This window comes from Cynocephalus volans, chromosome 2 (assembly GCF_027409185.1).
Source record: "Cynocephalus volans isolate mCynVol1 chromosome 2, mCynVol1.pri, whole genome shotgun sequence".
NCBI classification, from domain to species: domain Eukaryota; kingdom Metazoa; phylum Chordata; class Mammalia; order Dermoptera; family Cynocephalidae; genus Cynocephalus; species Cynocephalus volans.
The window spans coordinates 46,255,267-46,276,358 of NC_084461.1; the positions used below are offsets into that span (position 1 = coordinate 46,255,267).

The 21,092-nt window shown below is 39.9% G+C and overlaps 1 protein-coding gene across 1 annotated transcript in view; it reads right to left on the minus strand.

Moving 5' to 3' along the window:
* CDC20B (cell division cycle 20B) overlaps positions 1-6,498 on the minus strand; it is a 48,476-nt gene extending 41,978 nt beyond the window's left edge. Inside the window, exons 1-2 of the mRNA XM_063087594.1 lie at positions 6,436-6,498; positions 6,102-6,164 (exon numbers count right to left, since the gene is read on the minus strand). Of these exons, the coding sequence (XP_062943664.1) occupies positions 6,102-6,164; positions 6,436-6,498 (126 nt within the window). The remainder of the gene's footprint in view (positions 1-6,101; positions 6,165-6,435) is intronic.
* Positions 6,499-21,092: the final 14,594 nt, after the last annotated feature.

A 21,092-nucleotide genomic window follows, 5' to 3' on the forward strand; every position in this document is an offset into this window, starting at 1 on the left:
TGCCTTATAATTATTGACTAACAAAATAATAATTGCCAATTTGGTGTAAGTTAATTATTGCCCCATGAATTACGTGTTCATCGCACAAAAGAATTAAAGAGAAAGACTGGAGCAAAAAAAAAAAAAAAGCAAAAATAGATTCCTGTAAAATTTGGCTAAAAAGGAAGAAGATCCAATTTAAATTACCTAGGACTTGACTCCCAAATTCTGACCTGATGGATGAAAGTGAAGATGCTTTTTATAGTGAATTCAGTAATGCCACCACTGTATAGTTCTTGATAAGTGTTTGGACTGAAGTTCTTAGAGAAACAAAAAATATTTCCTAGAGCACCTTCTGCTTCAAAGTATAAATCCAACCCCCCAGCTATGAATGTGCTTAGTAAGATATTTGGAGGAGATCGAGGTGTAGTTTCCATCAGAGGTCAAGAAGATTTACAGGGACAGCCTCGAGAATGCCATATTAGTGTGTCAGCAAACCTGCTTCTACCTCTCACCAGCTGCATGACTTTGGGCAAGTCACTTATCTATTTTAACTTTGGTTTCCTCACCTGTACATTGACCAGGGGTCAAAAGGAACAAAAAACCCCTTCCAATTCTAAAAGTCAGTGAACATTCTTACCAAGGTGTTTTAACTGACCAGAAATCAGAACTAACCTGGATTGTTGGCAAAGAAACAGAACCCACCTTACAAGTCTGTCCTTTGCAATTTTGCCCCAAGAGCCTTTTAGCAATTTGAATTCTGAGCCTCTAAGCAAAATTTTGTTCAAAGCAACTGTTCCAAGTGGTACCGCACTGATGACAATGACTTCTGTGAGCTGCTAATAGTGCTGTGGCACTGCTGGGTGTACTATGTCTTACATTAGGGGTGTGAGCAGAACTGTATATATGCCAGCACCATACAGGCAACGTAGACACCCCACTGCCAGATGAATGGTGATGGAGCCATGCTGGAGGACGACCGGGACCGTCCTGATGAACGTGATTCAGATGTCCATCCTGCCGTAGGTCACTAGTTCTCTCCAAAGCCGGAGAAAGTGGGTTCCTTCACCTATATATCTCTAACCCTGGTTACCTTATTCAAGCTACATTCTCTTCCACAGTCAGTGCTTGATTCTCTCCCTTTGGCCTTTGGGTACTCAGAGCAGACAAGCAGGGATTTGAAAGTGTGTTATATGTATTGCCTTGAAAGAAAGGAAACATGTCTGTCCACTCAGGGTTCTATAACAATTAGACTATGTGTGCTGAGAGAAGGGGTTTGCTGACGTGCTGCTACCCATAACTCAAAGGTCTCATATGAGTATGTCTGGACAAACACACACTGAGAGAGGGTTGCATCTTTCTTGAATTGGGCAATCTTTCTTGAATCTTGTCTCAGCATCAAAAAGTCTGGGCCATAGACTGCTACAGGATGCCTGAACTAAGGAGCATAACAGAAAACTATCAGGCATCACATGAAAGGGTATTCAGCTGTTCTCCTCATGACAGAGGAAAGGGGTGAGATCAAGTGCATTTTAACTGTGGCAAATAAGTTATTGACTTTAAGTTTTCTTTGGTTTGTTTTGTTTGGGGGATGGAGAAGAATACTTCATACTAAGTCCTGATCTTCGTCTCATAGCAGCTGTAGCAATACAATGTTGGGGATTGGAATAAATATAAATTTGCCTAAAATATACCCTAAAGTTGTACTTCATTTTTTAAAATGCTTAATAATTATAGTGTATATAAAGTATGTATATATGTACATATATAATTCTTAATCACTGTAATATGGGGGGAGGGACTGGCTGGTTAGTTCAGTTGGTTAGAGCACAGCCTTCTAACACCAAGGTCAAAGATTTGGTTGCTGATACACACTAGCCACCAAAAATAATAATAATAATAACAATAATTGTAGTATACATAGCATATATATATATTAATGGATGGTAAATGTTTAACAACAGACTCTGGAGGAGGAATCCTGCCTTGCAGCATCTGCCAATTTCCATGGTGTAAATGCTCCTCCTGTATGGCCAATTTGAATCTACCAATGTTTTAATAACTAGCTTGCAAATTTTCTGAAAGTTTAACAATTGGTTCTCACAAACAATATGAGATGACTCCAGCACCCCAAAATACTTAAAAATTAAGTTGGTTAGAGCACAGCTTTACAACCCCAAGGTTACAGGTTCAGACCCCGGTACCAGGGCCAGCCACCAAAAAAAAAAAAAAAAAGAAAAAAGAAAAATTCTTAAAAATTAGACTTGATCAGGCTATCATAAATATAACCAAAGAGAAAAATCTAGAGCAAAAACATACCATATATACTCTTTATTTTTATTACAAATATACTATTTTGACAAGATATATAAAAATGGGGAAGTATATGCAGTTTCTGAATTATGAAAAGCCATTAGCAGTATGCTGCCAAATCAGACGAAAATCTATTGTCCTAACTGGATCATCTACAGATAATCTCAAGTAGGAAAATGCTCCAGTTAAAAAAAAAAAGAAAGAAAGAAATGTGGACAAAGCCCAGGAAGAAAAACAAAAACTATATTTCTTTATACTTATTTTCCTTTAAAAAATGAACTATGTTTCAAAAAACTGCCTTGCATGAGCTGAAATGTTGAGTTGACACTGTATAAACTATCATATTAATTCATGGTGTCCCTTAGAAAAATGACATGTTTAGGGGAAGCTGATATGGGGACTCTTTGTCCATATTTAGTCCTCAGCTTGATTTCATCTTTCCCATGGAATAATGAAATTCTAATAACTGTTATGCCTGGAAACTAATCCAACACACTCTTCCTTCCCACTCTAACCTTCCTCTTCTCCAGCTGAACTCTTTTTTTTTTTTTTTTTTTTTTTTGTCGTTTTATGACCGGTAAGGGGATCGCAACCCTTGGTGTCACCCGCACCGCGCTCAGCCAGTGAGCGCACAGGCCATTCCTATATAGGATCCAAACCCGCGGTGGGAATGCCACCACGCTCGCACCACACTCTCCCGAGTGCGCTACCGGGCCGGCCCTCCAGCTGAACTCTTAAGGCCACCTTACCCTGCACTCTGACACATTGCCTTCGTGGGGAATAAAGAGCAGCAAGCCGGGGGAATTGGGAAGCCATTCAGAGGGCAGTAATGGGAAGTGCTGTAGTTACTGCCCAGCACCAGGGAACAGCATGGTAGCTGCCCCATGAGAAAACACCTAAGAAGAAATACTTTACAACCAGCAGAGCCTCCCTCCTCATTTTCCATCCCTTTCCCTCTGCTTGTCCCTTGACTTCCCAGTGTGTGTACCTCTCTCTTCCTCTCACTCCTATGGAAACATTTTCTTTCGGAATTTAAATCTTCATTTTCCTCCTAACTCATTGATCTCTTTATTTTTATATTTATTCCTTCTCTCCTTTCTCATCATCTCAATAATATGGAACTAGTGAACAGCATTAAATATGTATTCTGTTTATTGGGTATAAATGTTGGCATTTTATGTGTTGCTCTTTAACTTAAAAAATTAAAACACAAAGGCCAAGCCTTCTAAATTTAGTAGGCTTTATTTTTATCAATAGGTCAGTGACTCTGTATAGAAAATAACATGTTGAAATTTAACCTTTAAAAAAAACAAGATGAAAACAATATTTACATGGAAGGGATACTTAAACACAAAGATCCTGAAAAAGGAATAATATTGGTCAACAACAAAAAGAGGATAAGATTTGAAAGTAGTAAAATGCATAAGAATCAAATACGTACCTGTTTAACCCATGTTCTAGAAATATGCTTAAATTTAAATAAGGTATGCATAAAAATTATTGACCAATAATTTATAACCCAATACAGTAGAGAGTGTGATATATTTCTCGCATCTCATTTAGGGTATAACTAATTGACGAGATCACCAAAGTCAGTTCCACTGACTTGCTGCAAATGTCCATGTGAGTGCACGACTAGTCTGGGACCCAGCTCTTATCGGACAGTGCTCCATGGGTCAAAATACTTAAAATCACATTGTGTGGCCACTTCTTCCCACTTCACAAGCTAGATCCCATGCTCTCTTCCAAATATCTTACAAGCCTGTGGTTTTACAGAAAATGAATTAAAGAACTGAGGCAAATCTTCCAAACAATTCAACCCATCCCCCACCAAAAATTCCCCAATTTTCTTGATATTTCAAGTGAAAATGTTTTCATTGACTGATTCTTCTGGAAAAACATTACCTTAATTCTTCCTTCAGCTTCAGTGCACACACATGGTTATAGAGACCTACTCTAATGCCATACTAAGAAACTGCTGGCCCTGAAAGAATACCAAAGACTTAGTTGAAAATTTGAGGAAAGCATTTTAGCCTTTCCATTTCAAATGGTCATTATAGCCTAAATCTAATATTTAAAAAAATAAAAACAAAATTTCACAAATACTTATAATACTGTCTACCCAACACTCCAAAAATATTACTTGAAATTTTAAAATAATTAGCCATAGTACTTTCTTCACCATTATAAAGCTGTCCATTGTATTAGAATTGAGTAACTGAGTAGCAATAATAACTGTTATGGTAAATACCGCCCTGCTTCATTGCAAAAAATACACACACACATACACATTAATTACAGATTTAATTACACTCTGATGTTTATTGTATATGTAATAAGATAGCAGCTGCATGTTAGCTGATGCCATTCACATATTCAACCAGCTAACAATACACTGCCAACCCATCACACACAGGTAACTAATGCACTTCATTCACAAGAGGAATTTATCCAGAAGCAAGTGGCAGGGTAGTTGTGGCTGCTGACTTGACCCAAAGCAGCTAGCTAACAATACACTGCCTACCTGATTCAGGTCATTGCTGCTTTTCATGGGCCATGAAGTCACTGAGGCTAAATTTGTAATATGAAACACAGTGGCAGAACCTTAATATTGAGTCACATTAAAGAAAATTTATAGATAAAAGTTGTTTCTCCAAAACAATTATAAGAAATAAAATCAGTATTTGTTTTAATCTAGGCAAAAACATAAAAGTTAAAAAAAAAAAAGAAAAACTTTCAAAATACCTACACTTAGGTTTTCCAAATTAAAAGTTTACATAATGAACTTACATAATTGCAGTACAAATGAATTAACAAAGTTACTTAACTATAGCTTTCAAATAACTTCTATTTACTAACCAAAAGACCAGTTGTCTGTTTTAGGTAGTAAAATATCCAGGAGTCATAACGACACATGAGCAGCGCATTAGACAAAACTGCAGCAATATTTGGGGGGAAAAAACAATATTAAAGTATTTAAGGAATTTAAGAGCTTAACTGTCATTAGTTTTTTCCCCCTATAAATGTCATTAGTCATTGCATTCTGAAAGCGCAGTTATGTGTTCAATTTAGGGTGCTACCACTTGAATATAGAAAAGTTCATAGAAGATCTAGAAAAATCTATGAAAATAGTGATGGATTTGAAGCAAGAATTTATGAGTAAAAGTTAAAGGCCGGTGAACTGTTTAGCCTAGAGAGAACCATGGTAAATGGTGATGGCAGACTTAAAGCATATGAGCGCTGTTTATGTGGAGAAAAATAAGAAAAAAATCATTTATGTTTTAGTTTTACAGTGATTGCAAGAGAAACTAATGAACTTCTGGATCGGCCTTTCAAGGAGAAAAAGTGCACTACATTGGATCAATTTGAAATTGCTAACCTGAGTCGTGGGTTATGCCACTTCCCCATATTGTCCACAAGATGGCACCATTTCCATTCCTTCGGGGGGCATGCTTCTGACTGCAGCAGAGGGAAGTGCAACTAGCAACTGTTAGACGAAATTGCAACAACAGCCAGCTAGCAATGCACTGCCTGCCTGACACATTCACGCTTCATCCTTTGCTGTTGAGGACAAACCACGAAGCATTACCCACATACAAACGATTACCTTTATTTGTCAGGGATCTTCAGTTTCTTAAAGAATTTTTTAAGTATGTAATTAGATTCTGTATTTAGTGACAGAGATTGATTTTTTAATTGTCATATTTTCAGACTAGCCCTTACTTCCTACAAATACCTTCTTTAGCAAGAATTGGTTTGTTCAAAATCAGAATTAAGAAAAAGAACAAGAACAAGCACTGCACACTCACCTTGGGGGGACCTTGGCTTTTCTTTTGCTTCATGTCTTTGGCGAGCACCCGCATGACATTCTCCTTCGGAAACACAGATAACATATTGAGAGGGAAACCATTTAGGAAAATCATAATGTTAGGGTGGAGATTTTCTAGACCCTGAGCTTGTCAACCAACATTCACTTTTTTAAAGCAACCAGGTACCTCTAGAATATAACTAAATTGCACAACTCAAAATTAAGACCAGGGTGTTGAGTTTTGTACCACCTCCTGGTCCTAAACAGGTATTATAAACAGCGCCTTCGCAAGATGCCCTCTAGAGAGTTGGGGCTAAGAAAAGGGTGTCACTCACCCACAGCATCTCCTCTTCGGTCCGGACCCTCCGCAGGGCTGTGCGCTCCAGTTTCCACTCCATCTCCGGCTGACTTTGTCCCACCTGGCGTCTGGCCTTTCCCCCCAGATCTAAACCAGTCTTGACGCCTAATCGTCACACCCCTAGAGTCTCGTCCCCCAGGACCATCATATTTCACCACCTTTTCCCCCCAATTCCTCCCACCGCTCCCAGAGTGTGTTCCCCAGGGTACCATTTAAAAAGCCGGCAGGGCGGCCTCTGGAGCGGGAATCCCCCGCTCCGGCTTCTCATTGGCCGGCGCTGCGGTGACGTCAGCGCCCGGGAGGGATTCCCCCGCGCGCGCGCGCGCCGCGGCCCCGCCTCTCCCCGCGCTGTGCCGGAGGAGCGCGCGCAGGAGCGCCAAGCTTTGCCGCGTTCCCTGGCGGGCCTGGGCCCGGGCCAGGCGCCGAGGGCTGTGGCCGCGGCAGAAGGCGAGGAGGTTGGCGGGCGAAGAAGCGGGTTCTGGGAGCTCAGGTCTTCCCACTTTCAGAAACGGTGTTTGGTTCTAACAGGCTCGGATCCTTTCTTCTCGGCTCCCGCTTCTCTTCCTCCAACCCCATCCTGCCTTTGCGGGATCGCAGGGCTGCAGTCACTCCCTGGCCTTCTGTCCATTGGGAATGATTACCGTTTGTGGAAGCTACTGATTCTAGATGTGTTCCCCCAACGTGTTTATCAGTTCTTCTTCCATCTTCAAACAGGCAAGAAAACGTGGCAAGATTTCTACGCGGATGAGAAGGGAGAGCTTGGACATATTTATTCAGCAAAGTCTTGGCAAGTGGTCAGGTTCTCTCGCTTGAGTCTCTGAGCTATCTTCCTAAACGGGAGGTTGGTGAGAGAGGTGAAGGAGATGGTGAAAGAACCAGTGACAGGCAGGACCTCATCAGGAGTGAAGAGCCAGCAAGAAAGCCTAGCAGACTGCGGACTCAGTGATCAAGGGGGAGAGGATGATATTGGAGGTTGAGGGACACGCCTGGAGGGGGGTGACAAGGAGCCAGATGGGCTGCGCAGCCTTAGCTGCCCATCTGAGCTACCAAAAAAGGCGAACTAGCCATATGGCAGGAGGTTAAACTTGTCTGGGAAACTTCTGACAGTCTGACGGCCCGCTTTCCCCTCCCCCGTCACCCCCACCCCACTCCATTTGACGTCGGATTTTATTGTGTTCTAATGCTCTGTGTGGGTTTGTGCAATTTTCTGGGGAAACGGTTCATAGACACTACATATTCAAAAGGGTCCCGTAAACAACCAAAAAGAAGCTAAAACGCAAGTCTCCTGCTTTCCTTCATACTGAAAGCAAGTGGGGGGGGGGGGGATGTCCTCTAGACTAAGACCCGATCTTAGGCTAGTTTTCCATGTACAATGGTAAAGGTTAGGGAAAATGCTGCACAGGCTGACTTCATCTTCAAATAAGATTTATCAAAATGCCTGATAGTCAAAAAACGCTCGGATTAAAAGATCTCTAAGTTTCACCCACAAGAATTCTACTTACTTGCAGTGCATTCAAAGGGAGTACTGATTCCAACTTCCAGTAAATCCTTTCAGCAAACATTGAGGCTAAATAAAGTGAACTATCACTGAATAAGAGAAAGATCCATTGTTAAACGATTAGTTTTGCAAATGCCAACTAAAATTGGCAATGCATAGGAAAATAATATGAAAGACTTTTTAATCTTTGTTCTATTTCTAAATATATTTTACATTTACCCATTTTGTACAAACAACGGAATAAAAACAATTAACGAGCTCATAAATCCATATAAGTAGGAATTTTTAGAATACAAATTCATAAAAGTGTGAATAGTGAAGTATTGATTTAGAATGCAGTTATCTGTAAGAAATAACTTGTAAATTCCGTTCTAGCCATTAATTCCACAGCATATCTACACACAGCCTTTTTCTTTCCAAAGTAGAAAAGTATTAGACAAATCTCTTGCTATAAAAAGTTATTGTGCATTTAAGTATTCAGATTAAAATTTAACATCAGAGTGATGAATATAGAAAAATCACCACTTGGCAAATAGCACAATAACGACTGTTACAGTCAAGAATCATGAATGCTAAAATTATTGTGCATATGATGAGGATATTTGCCTTCTGTAATTAAATACAAAAAGAATAATCACAACCTGGTAGGCACCACCTTAAACAAGGGATGAAAGTTAACATCACCATTAATAATACATATCAACATCATGTGCCTCCTGCTGTGATGCACTGAGAAGAGCACAGCATCACTTCCACGGCATTCTTGCCAAAAACGCATAACTCGAATTTAATCATGAGGAAATACTAGGCAAACCCAGACTGAAGGACATTCCACAGAATAACTGGCCAGTACTCTTCAAAAGTTCAGTCATGAAAAAAAATAGACTAACAAACTGTCACAGATTAAAAGAAACTAAGTAGACGTGCTAACTTAATGCACTGTGAAGTTCTGAATTGAATCCTGGACCAGAAGAAAAAAAGGACATTGGTTGGATAATTGCAGAAATTTGAATAATATTTATAGATTACTAGAGTAGAAGTAATGATAATTTCCTAGTTATGATCATTGTACTATGGTTATGCGAAATGTTAACATTTCAGGAAGCTGGGTTATGGATATAATGGAATTCTTTGTACTATTTTTTGTAATTTTTTTTCTGAAATTTCTTCAAAATAAAAATTTAATTTAACTTCATGAGGTCATCCTAATAAAAATATTAATGTACAATTATTTAGAAGGAAATAGGAATATCCTATAAACATTTTATCTTAATTTTTATCAAGTCTGGTTTAGGAACAATGCCTAATTCAAATATTCATGGGCCTGTGAGTCATTTTCTGTCTTCAAAATGTTCCCTCTCTGAGAGCGGGCTTCGCAGGGAGGCCGTGTGATCATGACCAAGGCTCTGAGTGAAGACTCCTCAGCAAAGGCCAATTCGAAGGATTTTGAAACAAGATAGAGCAGTGAGGAGGAGAGAAAAGTGCGCGGAAAAGCTCTTCCAGACTCTCAAATTTGCCGATGCTCTGGAGTCTCAGCAGGTCCCTACCAGTGGGAAGCAAGAGGACGTCCAAGCTTCCCTAAGGCAGATTTTCTCCAATCACAGAATTACACTTTTGTTCTAAATAGTAATAATGTTAACCATCTCAGAAATCTGTAATGTACAAAGTAAATTCCCTTCGTCCGCTTTCCCAACCCGGTCCTTGCCCCCGAGCTTCGTCAGACCTTTTCAGTGCATTCACGCACATACATGTGCGCACGCAGGAGTCTGGCCCCGTGGGTCTCCCCACTTAAACGGGATCCCATTACACTCATCGTTCGGCAGCTTGCTTTCTCTACCGCACTGTACTCAATTGCTTTTCCAGAAATGCAATCCGGGGAGCTCCCGATCCCCGGCTCCAACGGCCGGTTCGCGCGCCCCTCCGGCCGGCAGCTCTTCCCGCCCCGGCTCGCGCCCCAGCTCCTGCGCGCCCGCCCGCCCCGGCTCGCGCCCCAGCTCCCGCGCGCCCGCCCGCCCCGGCTCGCGCCCCAGCTCCTGCGCGCCCTCCCGCCCCGGCTCGCGCCCCAGCTCCTGCGCGCCAGCCCGCCCCGCCCGGGCGCGCACGCTTGCTGGACAAAAGGGACGGTTGGTGTTCGCTTCAAAGGTCCCTGGGGCACGTGCCCCGCCCCCCGCCAGGTGGGGGTCGGGGGAGCGGGAGATGGGGGTATCCGAGGGAACGCGCCACGCCGCCTGTGTAGGGTAGGGGAAGATCGGATGAAGGGGACAGCTTAGGACAGCTCCACTCAGGTGGAGAGAGGAAAGGAAGGGCAGAAACCATCGTGTCCCGGACCAGTAAACTCTCTGAGCCCGTGTGCTACCCAAAGTAACACAGCTCAGAAGAGCGCGTGAGAATGAATGAATGAATCCCACGTAACCCAGACTATCAACAGAGCTCCGAAAACTTCACTTGCAAAGGTCCTAGCAACATAAAAGCCTCAATCAGAAGAGTTATCAATAAAGGAGCCCATCACCTCTGGTTACATGGCTTATTTTCTTTCAATTATAAGTAGTTTATGTTTGCATATTTTTCTATTACTTTCTAATTTCTCAGTGCAGGGCCTGTCCTTTAAGTTTTATTTCTCCATCCATACCCCAGTGAATGGAGATGGAGGGTAAAGTTTACCCAGCTTTAAGGCATGAGAATCATAAGATCACTTAACCTCCAACCACTTATTTCCTTTAATGCATTTTTTTTTTCTTTCTCTTCCTCCTAAGGATAGTTCTTGCATAGGGTACTACCCAAATAAGGTATTTCCCCACAAGTTTAAGGCCATGTAAGTTGTACAAATATGTATAAAACAATGGATAAAATCAGGTATATGAAGATGATACCCCCCTCAAGTTTAAGCTGGATCCTGAATACTCTGGACTTGAAAATCTGTCTTTTCTCTAGATAGTCTACCAGCACTCCAAATGCAACATAACCCAAAACAGAACTGAGAATCTTTCCTTACTCCCATTCTGCCAAACCATCTATTTATCCTCTGTGCACCCTGTGGCCAATATCACTATCTTCCTGGTGGAACAGAGTCAGTCAGCCTTCTTTAACTCTTTCCCTTTCCTATATAACCCAAATCCAGCTATCAAAACTTATGCCCAAATCCAGCTATCAAAAACAGTCATTTTCATGGGGCCAGCCCATGGCGCACTTGGGAAAGTTTGGTGCTGATAACACCAAGGCCACGGGTCAGATCCCTATATAGAGATGGCCGGTTAGCTCACTTGGGAGAGCGTGGTGCTGATAACACCAAGGCCACGGGTCGGATCCCTATATAGGGATGGCCGGTTAGCTCACTTGGGAGAGCGTGGTGCTGACAACACCAAGTCAAGGGTTACGATCCCCTTACTGGTCATCTTTAAAAATAAAATAATTTTCCCCTCTGCAGTGTTGATTACATCTGCCCTCTTGTTGAATGATAATAACCTAAGACTGTAACTCAACCTTCAGTCTATTCCCCTTCCAGTCCATTCATTCAACATATTTTTTGGCATTCATCAAGTGCCATGCACTATGCCGAGTAGTGGAGATCCAGTGATAAAGCTATAAAAGGCAATAAGCATTATCCAGTGAACTGATCATATTTCTCCCCCGCCCAAAATCCCTTAAAGGACCTTCCTTACACTTAGAATTAAGTTCCCAGTTCTCTAGCCCACATACAAGCTCTCTGTGACTTAACTTTTCTCTGCCTTTCTTGCCTTGTTTCCCACAATAACACCAAAACCTATCCCCCACCATGTAGTTGATGCCCAGCACTCTCCAGCTTCAGGCCTTTGCTGAGACTGCCTCATTCCTTCCCTATCATCTTCCTGGCAAAATCATACCCTTTGATTTTCACCCATCTTTTCCAAAAGCCTTCTCAAATCGTGCTTAGTTAAAATTTATCTTCTCTATGTTCTCATAGCATATTGTTTGTTCCTCTAGACTGCTTACTTCCAGATTTTATATATGTGTGTGTGTGGACACATTCTCCACTACCTTGAAAGCTCCAAGAATACAAGGATCTTGTCTTTTTCATCTTTGTTTCCTTTTCAGAGATTGGCTCAGCGCTTTGCACATGGTAAGCTTTGCATTTGATTGGTGCTCAATAATTCGTTCCCTTAACCAATTTGTAGATGACATTAGGACCTTTCCCAACTCATGGAACTAGGATTATAGAGTCACAAAAGAAAGACCTTAATGTGACTGTGCTCAAAATGTGACAACTTGAAGAAATTTGTTAGTTAAAAAGTGCAGTGTAAAACAAAGGCTGTTGGAGTAAAGTAGGTCCTAGGGCTGCCACTAGCTAATTGTATAACTTGAAACACATTATTTCACCCCTGTAAGTCTCAGGTTCCTCAACAGTAAAATGAGATTATTATTATCAACTGTACAGATTATGATGAGGATCAAGAGAGAAAATATAAAACCCCTAAGAGTATAAATCTGTTTCTGTAGGGATGAAGTGATGGTACTTAGATTGTTAATTAAAAAGAGTATTTGTATAATAAATATAGGTTGAGTATCTCTTATCCAAAATACTTGGGACCAGGGGTGTTTTAGATTTTGGATTTTATTGGATTTTGGAATATTTATAAAATACATACCAGCTGAGCATCCCTGATCTGAAAATCCAAAGTCCAAAATGCTCCAAATGAGTATTTCCTTTTAGTGTCATGTCAGCAATCAAGAAGTTATGGATTTTGGAGCATTTCAGATTTGGAGTTTTCAGATTAGTAATGTTCAACTTGTATGACTTTATAAAACACTTGTCCAGAAGATGGCATCCTCAAACCCCAAGCCTACATATAGTAAGTACCCAGTACATAGTAGGTGGTCAATAAATATTATTATGAGTGAATTCTAAACTTTCAACCCAGTTATTTAAGTAGAAATATACTGAATCAAGAGAAATCCATATGGCTACTGTAGTTACATGGTTATGTCACTAGAGATATACATTTACATTTATATATGTTCCAATTATTTGCTCACCAAGCAACTTTTTCATTTATGACTTAAGCTTAAGTCGGGGAAGACTTATTCCTGAAAGGAAAGTGTCCTTACTCTACTTAACTACATATCTCCAATTGTAAATGAATTGGATTCTGTTTTACCCACCAGTGATAAGTTTGGTTAAAGTAAATCAGTACCCCATAATTGCTATGAATTGAGACTAGTTCTGGAAAAAGAGAATTGAAGTGGTGGAAAGAACAGTGGGGTACTGCTCCAGGCCAGACACTCTGGCTCTGCCATTAACTTATAACATGATTTTGGTCATGTTACTCCTCTCCAACTGTCTGGTTACTTATAAAATGAGGAGAGTTGACAGAGAGAGCTCTAACATTCTTTCAACCTATATCATTACAGTTCACAAATTACCAGCCATAGTGACCTCAGTATGGTACTACCCGAATTGGAAGTTCTGTCTAGAATCACAGTCAATCAGCCTCTCGACATGTCTGATCATGGCAGCACTAAAGCCCACGGGAACAGGAGTCACATGTGAAGCTAGTTGTCTACAGCTTAGCATGGAGGGAAGCAGAGTACCATCAAGGAGCAATTAAGCACTAAAACCACATTTTGCTTTTTTAATAAAGCCAGAGGGTGAAGAGTAGGGGAGGCAATTCAGATAAACCCATGCAAAAAGCTGACTAATTTAAAAACCTATTCTTATCCTTTCTTACCTGTTATGATTTTTGGCTCTTATACCTTCTTTTTCCAACTTTTCCAGGGACTAGTAACACTTTAGAAAAAACTTTTGGGTGTAGAGTTTGATTTTATCCTATTTATAATCTAATAAGTTAGCCTATTACTATTTCAAGCATGCTAGCAAAAGACACAAGACTCCTGGGTCAGAGACAAAGGATTTTATTACAACACAGCAAGCAGCATAAGCGTCATATTTACTTCAATTCACCTTGTCCTCCAATCCCTCAGGGGTGATGCAGAAGGCCCAAATAGATGCTTGCAATCACAGTGTATTGCATTAGAGGAGAGGAAGTCTTTGCTTGGAGAATCCACTGCTTTTATAGTAAGCAGAAGCAAGATTGCTCCTTGTTCCAGATTAGCTCAACCCTCAAGATAGCTTGCTGCAAATCGATTCTGAGAAACAGCCCAGATAAAGAGTCATCAAGACTTTGCATCCTTAGCATATCCAGCAAGACTGCAGGAACATGAGAAACCCATGGAGTAATGTCTTCCAAAACAAATGCTGGGGTTTCTGCCCTTAGTAAATTTTCTTTTATTAAATTTTATTATCTTCTTTAAACTAAGAATACATACAGTACGTGCCCTCTTGGTCTTTTGCCCCTTTGTAGGTTAGCATTATGGAAAGGACACAGGCTTTAGAGTCAGAAGAACTGTTGGAAGCCTGGCCTTTCCATTTACTAGCTGTGTGAACTTGGCCAAGCTGTTTAACACTCCCTTCCATAGCCTCAGCTTCCTCATCGGCAAAATAATAATAATAATATATACTTCACTGTTGCTGTGAAGATCAAATGAAAAAGAAATGGAGAAAAAAACTTTGTAAAGGTAGGAGCCAATCACCAAAAAGTGGAAACAACTCAAATTCACCAAAACATCCTTTATTGGTGAATAAATAAACTATAGCAAATCCACACAATGGACTTCAGCAATACAAAGGAATGAACTATCGATACAAGCAACATCATGGATGTATCACAAATGTATTATGCTGACTGAAAGAAGTCAGACTCAAAAGCCTGCAGACCATATGATTCCACTTACAGGACATTCTGGAATAGACAAAACTATGGGGAAAGAAAAACAATCAGTGGTTGCCAGAGGAGCAGTTGATTACAAAGGGGCACTGGTGACATTTTTTTTTTTTTTTTTTTTTAAAGATGACCGGTAAGGGGATCTTAACCCTTGGCTTGGTGTTGTCAGCACCACGCTCAGCCAGTGAGCTAACCGGCCATCCCTATATGGGATCCGAACCCGGGGCCTTGGTGTTATCAGCACCGCACTCTCCCGAGTGAGCCACGGGCCGGCCCGGGTGACATTTTTGAGGTGACAAAACTGTTCTATGCCATGACGTGGGCAGTTACAGTACTGCAGGCATTGGTCAGCACTCATAGAACTGTTCACTAAAAAAGAATAAATTTTACTCTGCATAAATTATGACCCTATTTTTTAAAAATATTTTTAAAAGAAAGGACCATGTCAAAGTTAGTTGTGCTTCTGCAACTTCTAATACTTTACACACATGGTCTGATTTTCATTTCAGCATTAAAGACCAGTTGAATGAGGTATTTGAGTCAGGATAGAAGAAAATTGCAGTTGAATTGCCCTAAGAACGCCTGCACAACTTCGCCATATATGTTGCTTACTTGCCTCAGCCACATTTCAGAACTAGGTTGCAAAGGCCCAAGACACACAGACAATTTATAGCTCTATGTACAATCACGGAGAGCCATTCCCCCAAGTGAGTACATCAGCGGCATGATGTTCCCTCCATGGTTTCAAGAAACTATTCTCTATGACATCCTCTCCTTTTACCACATCAACACCCAAATTACTAATTATAGGGAGAAAATCCAGCTTAACATACGACAACATAGTCAGTTTCCACTTATACAGCTACTAGAGGAAAATTGCTGTGGATACTATAGAAAAACAACCCTAAAACGTCAGGTTTTTTTTTGTTTTTTTTGTCTTTTTCGTGACCGGCACTCAGCCAGTGAGTGCACCGGTCATTCCTATATAGGATCCGAACCCGCGGCGGGAGCGTCGCTGCGCTCCCAGCGCTGCACTCTCCCGAGTGCGCCACGGGCTCGGCCCTAAAACGTCAGTTTAAGTAATAGTTTCAGCCACATCATCCTTCCATCATTTGTCAGAATTCCAAATGCAATTGATATGTTTTGTCTCATTTTGCTTTTACCTCCTTCCTTGTTTATCATTTTTTGGATGCTCCTAGGAGCTATGAAACACCAAACAGGAGGTATCAAAATAAAAGCAGAATCCGTATATAACCCACAATACATAAACCCACAGGTCTTCAGATTATAGTCTAGCAAGCAGACAGGGTTTCAGCACTGTCCTGGACAGATACCTTCATTACATCATGTTCCTACAATTTCCCCTCAAGTTGAAAATGTCAATGTGTGATATCCTTTCAGTTATCTTTAAATAGGGCACTTTTTAAAGCAAAACATACTTTAGAGATTCTCACAAACCTCCAATTCTTTCATTTACTAACCAAGGATGAATTTTCTCTCTTTAACTCTTCGTATTCTTTGTATTCTATTATTGGATAGTTGCTAAATGACCACAATGCACTTACTAATGGACCAAACATAAAAGCTTTATAATCCAAATTCTGCTTTATCAGGTCAGGGCAGTGTAATGAAGGGAGTCCAAGCCAGTTCAAGCCCTAGCTTTCCCTATATGACTTCAAGCAAGTTTACTCATCTGGAGGGACTAAATGACCTGTCTAATTCTGAAGTTCTAAGACTAACTCTATCAGATAGGGGGATAATCAGGATTCCAACATAAATCTCAAGAGCTAAAATAAGCCAAGGTTGAATAGTGATCTTCAGATTTTCTGAGGTACAAAATAGGCTACTGTTACCTCATTATATGAGGGTACTTTGAAAAGTTCATGGAGAGATTTGTATTATCTTTTAATTATATTTTTCCACAAACTTTTTGAGGTAACCTCATATTTTAGTCCTTTTATTTTATTTAGTTCCTTTTTAGTTGAATCTTTCAAGAAAAGATGCTAGACTATTTGGAGCCCCCATGGACCAGTTTTAAATAATAGTGGTAGCTTCTATAGGTGAACAAAGTAGTGTCATTTCTTGTAAATTGAGTAGGAGATATTTGTGTCATTATTTCACCAATATGGAAAAATAAGGATTATAGATAAATTGGAATTATTGTTCATATATACAGAGAAAGTATTTTGCTTTTTAGTTGATTCCAGGCTTTTACTCTGTTTTTAAAACAATTATATAAGTAAGTATGTAGAGACATATATTACACACACATATATATTATACCTCTGTTGCTGATGTTAATATTACTATGAAAAAAGTGACTTTCAAAATATAAAAGTTTAGTAATTAGCTTTGATTTTAAGAAATGACAGCTAATTTATTAAGTTTGATAAACTGTGCAATTCCTATGCATATAAATTTAAATTAAACATCTGCTTCTTTTTGGTGCTTAATAATCACTTTTGCATCTATGGCTGCAATACCAAAATAAGAGTAAAGAGATTCATAAGGGTCAAAATGGTTTATTACAGATTATTATTAACACTTATGCTTCCTTCAAAGTGTGTTTTTCTAATTGGTCTCAGTACATTCAGGCTGCTCCAACAAATATCATAAATTTTGTAGCTTATAAGCAACAGAAATTTATTTCTTACAGTCTGGAGGCTGGGAAATCCAAGATCAAGGCACAAGCAGATTCAGTATCTGGTAAGGGCCTGTTTCCTGGGTCATAAATAACACCTTTCTCTGTTTCTTCTTATGGTGGAAGGAACAGGACAGCTCTCTGGAGTCCCTTTTATAAGGGTATTAATCCCGTTCATGAGGACTCCACCCTCATGACCTAATTACTTCACTATGGCTTCACCTCCTAATACCATCACCTTGGGGGTTCCGACATATGAATTTTGGAGAGACACAAACATTCAGACCATAGCACTAATGTACCTTTTATTTCCACACCACTAGAAGTAAGGTATAATTAACTAAAATTTTTACTTAGGTAAAATATTCCCTTGTCCCACATTCCACTTATACAATTACATTTGTTAAAAGAAACTGAAGCACAATAAAACTTTTAAAGAGTTTATTTGAGCAAACAATTCATGAATTAGGCAGCTCCAAACCAGAAGTAGTTCAGGGGCTCTGAAGTAAGTATGCAAGGGAAAGGCTTTTATAGGGTGAACACAGAAGTAAAGCGAAGAAAATATTTGATTGGTTACAGTTACACAACTGCCTTATTTGGTCTATCCAGCTGGAAATTCCCGAGTTGTACAACTATAAGTTAGTTGGTGGTTTCTGATTGATTACCTTTAAGTTTCATTTTTCTGCAATATAGGCATTTACAAGAAATAGAGCAAGTTAAGTTTTGCTTATGTCTGTAAATCAAGCAAGGCTAAGGTTACCTCCATGGCTTAACTGGGTTTGTCTGCTCAGGGATTCTTCAGGCCTGGTCTTCATTTTTTTTTTTTTTTTTCCTGACCGGTAAGGAGATCGCAACCCTTGGTATGGTGTGGGCCGCACCACACTCAGCCAGTGAGCACATCAGCCATCTCTATATAGGATCCGAATCCGCGGCCTCGGTGCTACCAGCACCACACTCTCCTGAGTGAGCCACAGGGCAGGCCCCGGCCTGGTCTTCATTTTAATTTACTCTAATACATTGTTAGAACTATACCCATGAAAGTTAACCCAATTTATAAAGGCCACCTAGAAATAAGATTTTAAGAAGTCTAATTCCTCTTGAGAAAAACAGCTCATCTTGATCCTTCATTCATTCTGTTCATGCCCACTTTTCATAATTTGACCACACTGACCTCAGCCGGCTTGACTCTTACCTTTTGCCTGGGTCCTTACTATATATCCAGAGCCCTGCTGATCTGAAACCCACCAATATCTTCCTCGCATATGCCCTCTTGTCCCAGGGGCTGAGGTTATCTATCCTATAATGGCTTCATCATGTCATGCTGAACTTTCAAAGTGGGGTGGAGGCAGCCCCTGACTGACATAAGAAGTCATGCATTTATTTCAGCATTGTTTGTACTGGAAAAAAAAAATTACTGAAAAGAATGTTGGTGCCCTTAGATAGGAAATAGCTTTTTAAACAATGATATATTCACATCATGGAATTTTATGCAGCCACAAAAAGAAGGAATTCAAGCTACAAGGGCACTTCAAAAAGTTCATGGAAAAATATAATTAAAAGATAACACAAATCTTTCCACAAACTTTTTGAAATACCCTGGTATATCTGAGGACTTGGAGGGATTTTCACAGCTGTCATTGAATTTTAGAAGCAAGGTGCAAAAGAACTATGTGATTTGAATTATTTTCTTGTAAAATAATGACCAAAGGCCTGGCTAGTTAGTTCACGCAGAGCATAGTGCTAAGGACACCGAGTCAAGGGTTAGGATCTCCATACAGCCAGCCACCAAAGAGACACACACACACAAAAATAATAATAATAATAATAATAATAATAATAAAATAATGACCAAGAAACACGTGTATATAGGTGTGTGTGAAACAGAGATTTTATGAGCACAGATTTTTTAAAAAATAAATACACTCAAAATGAATTTGGGTGTGATGTTGGTGAAAGGGAGGGGAAGCCAAACAGAAAAGTAAAAGGATAGAAAAGACTGTACAAATAATATGTTATGATATGATTACATTAATAAAATGTGATCATAGATGTAATTCTTTAAGTCACCCAAATAATTACGTATAATACATATTTTGGCAGGGAAAGAGGAAGAATACCTGTTTTAAAAAATAGCAGGTGGTTGCTTGTAACCACCAAAAACTGGAAACAGCCCAGATGCCCTTCAACAGGTTAATGTTTAAACAAAGTGTGGTACATCCTTACCATGGAATACTACTCGGTAATCAAAAGAACTGTCCTTAGTTGACCTTCAGGGAATTATGCTAAGTTAAAAAAAGCTAATCCCAAATGGTGGATTATATAATTCCAGTTAGAAAACATCTTTGAAAAGACAGAATTGAGAAATGGAAAGCAGATTAGTGATTGCCAGGGATCAGAGATGAGGAGGGTAGGATATGGTTATAAAAAGGCAACATGGGGGATCCCTGTGGTGATGTAACTATTTTATGTATTGGCTTTGGTGGTAGATAACATGGAGCCTGCACCTGTGAAAAGCTGTGTAGAACTAAATACACACACATACACACACAATGGGAAATCTGAGTAAAGTCACTGGATTGTATCAGTGCCAATATCCTGGCTGTGATGTTGTACTATGCTTTTGCAAGATGTTACTATTGGGGAGGGTGGGTAAAGCATTGACAGAATCTCTGTATATTATTTTTTACAACTGCATGTGAATCTACAATTATCTCAATAAAATTTTTAATTAAAAATATAGCTGGAAGACAGCAACACTCAGGGTCCTATGCAGGAGCCAAGGACAGCCACCCCCTCCACCCAGAAGCAGGCAAGAGAGCATGCTGAAAACACCACTTTTGCACTGGTGGCCCACCAAAGACACTGCCACAACCACAGCTCCTGCAAAGTGACTTAATGCCACAGCAGTAGCCACAGCCACCATGAAGGTGGCCCACCAAAAAGTTGACTGCATTGACACAAAGAGAATCACCAGTGGAGACCAGAAAAAGAAAAGGATGTCTCTCTCCTCAAAGCCCACTCCAGAGTAGTAAAAGAAGCAACTGCTCTACCAGATGACCAGACATTAGTGTAGAGATACTAGAAATATGAAAACCCAGGAAAATATGACACCACCAAAAGAATACAGTAATTCTCAAATACCAGACCTTATAAAGCAGGAAACCCTCGAAATGACTAATAAAGGAATTCTGAGCAACAATCTAAAGGAAACTCACTGAGATATGAGAAGACTCAGACAACATAATAAAAGAAGAAAAAAAAATCCAGTATATGAAGGAGGAAATTTCTGAAGAGATTAATATCTTAAAAAAGAATGTAGCAGAACTCATAGAACTGAAATATTCACTTGATGAAATAAAAAACACAACTGATAGCTTAAGCAGCAGGCTAGACCAAGCAGAAGAAATAATTGCTGATCTTGAAGATAGTCTTCTTGAAATAACCCAGGCCAACAAAAAAAAGAATTTTAAAAAATGAAGAAAATCTAAGGAGCTAGTAGACAACCTTAAGCACACAAACATTCAAATCATGGGTGTTCCAGAAGGGGAGAAGAAAGGAAAAGGCTTGGAAAACCTATTCAACAAAATAATAATGGAAAACATCCCAGGCATAGGGAGAGACATAGACCTTCAGATAAAAAAGGCTCAAAGATCCCCAAACAGATTCAACTCAAAAAGATCCTCTCCAAGACACATTATAGTCAAACTGACAAAGCTCAAAGACAAAGAATCTTAAAAGAA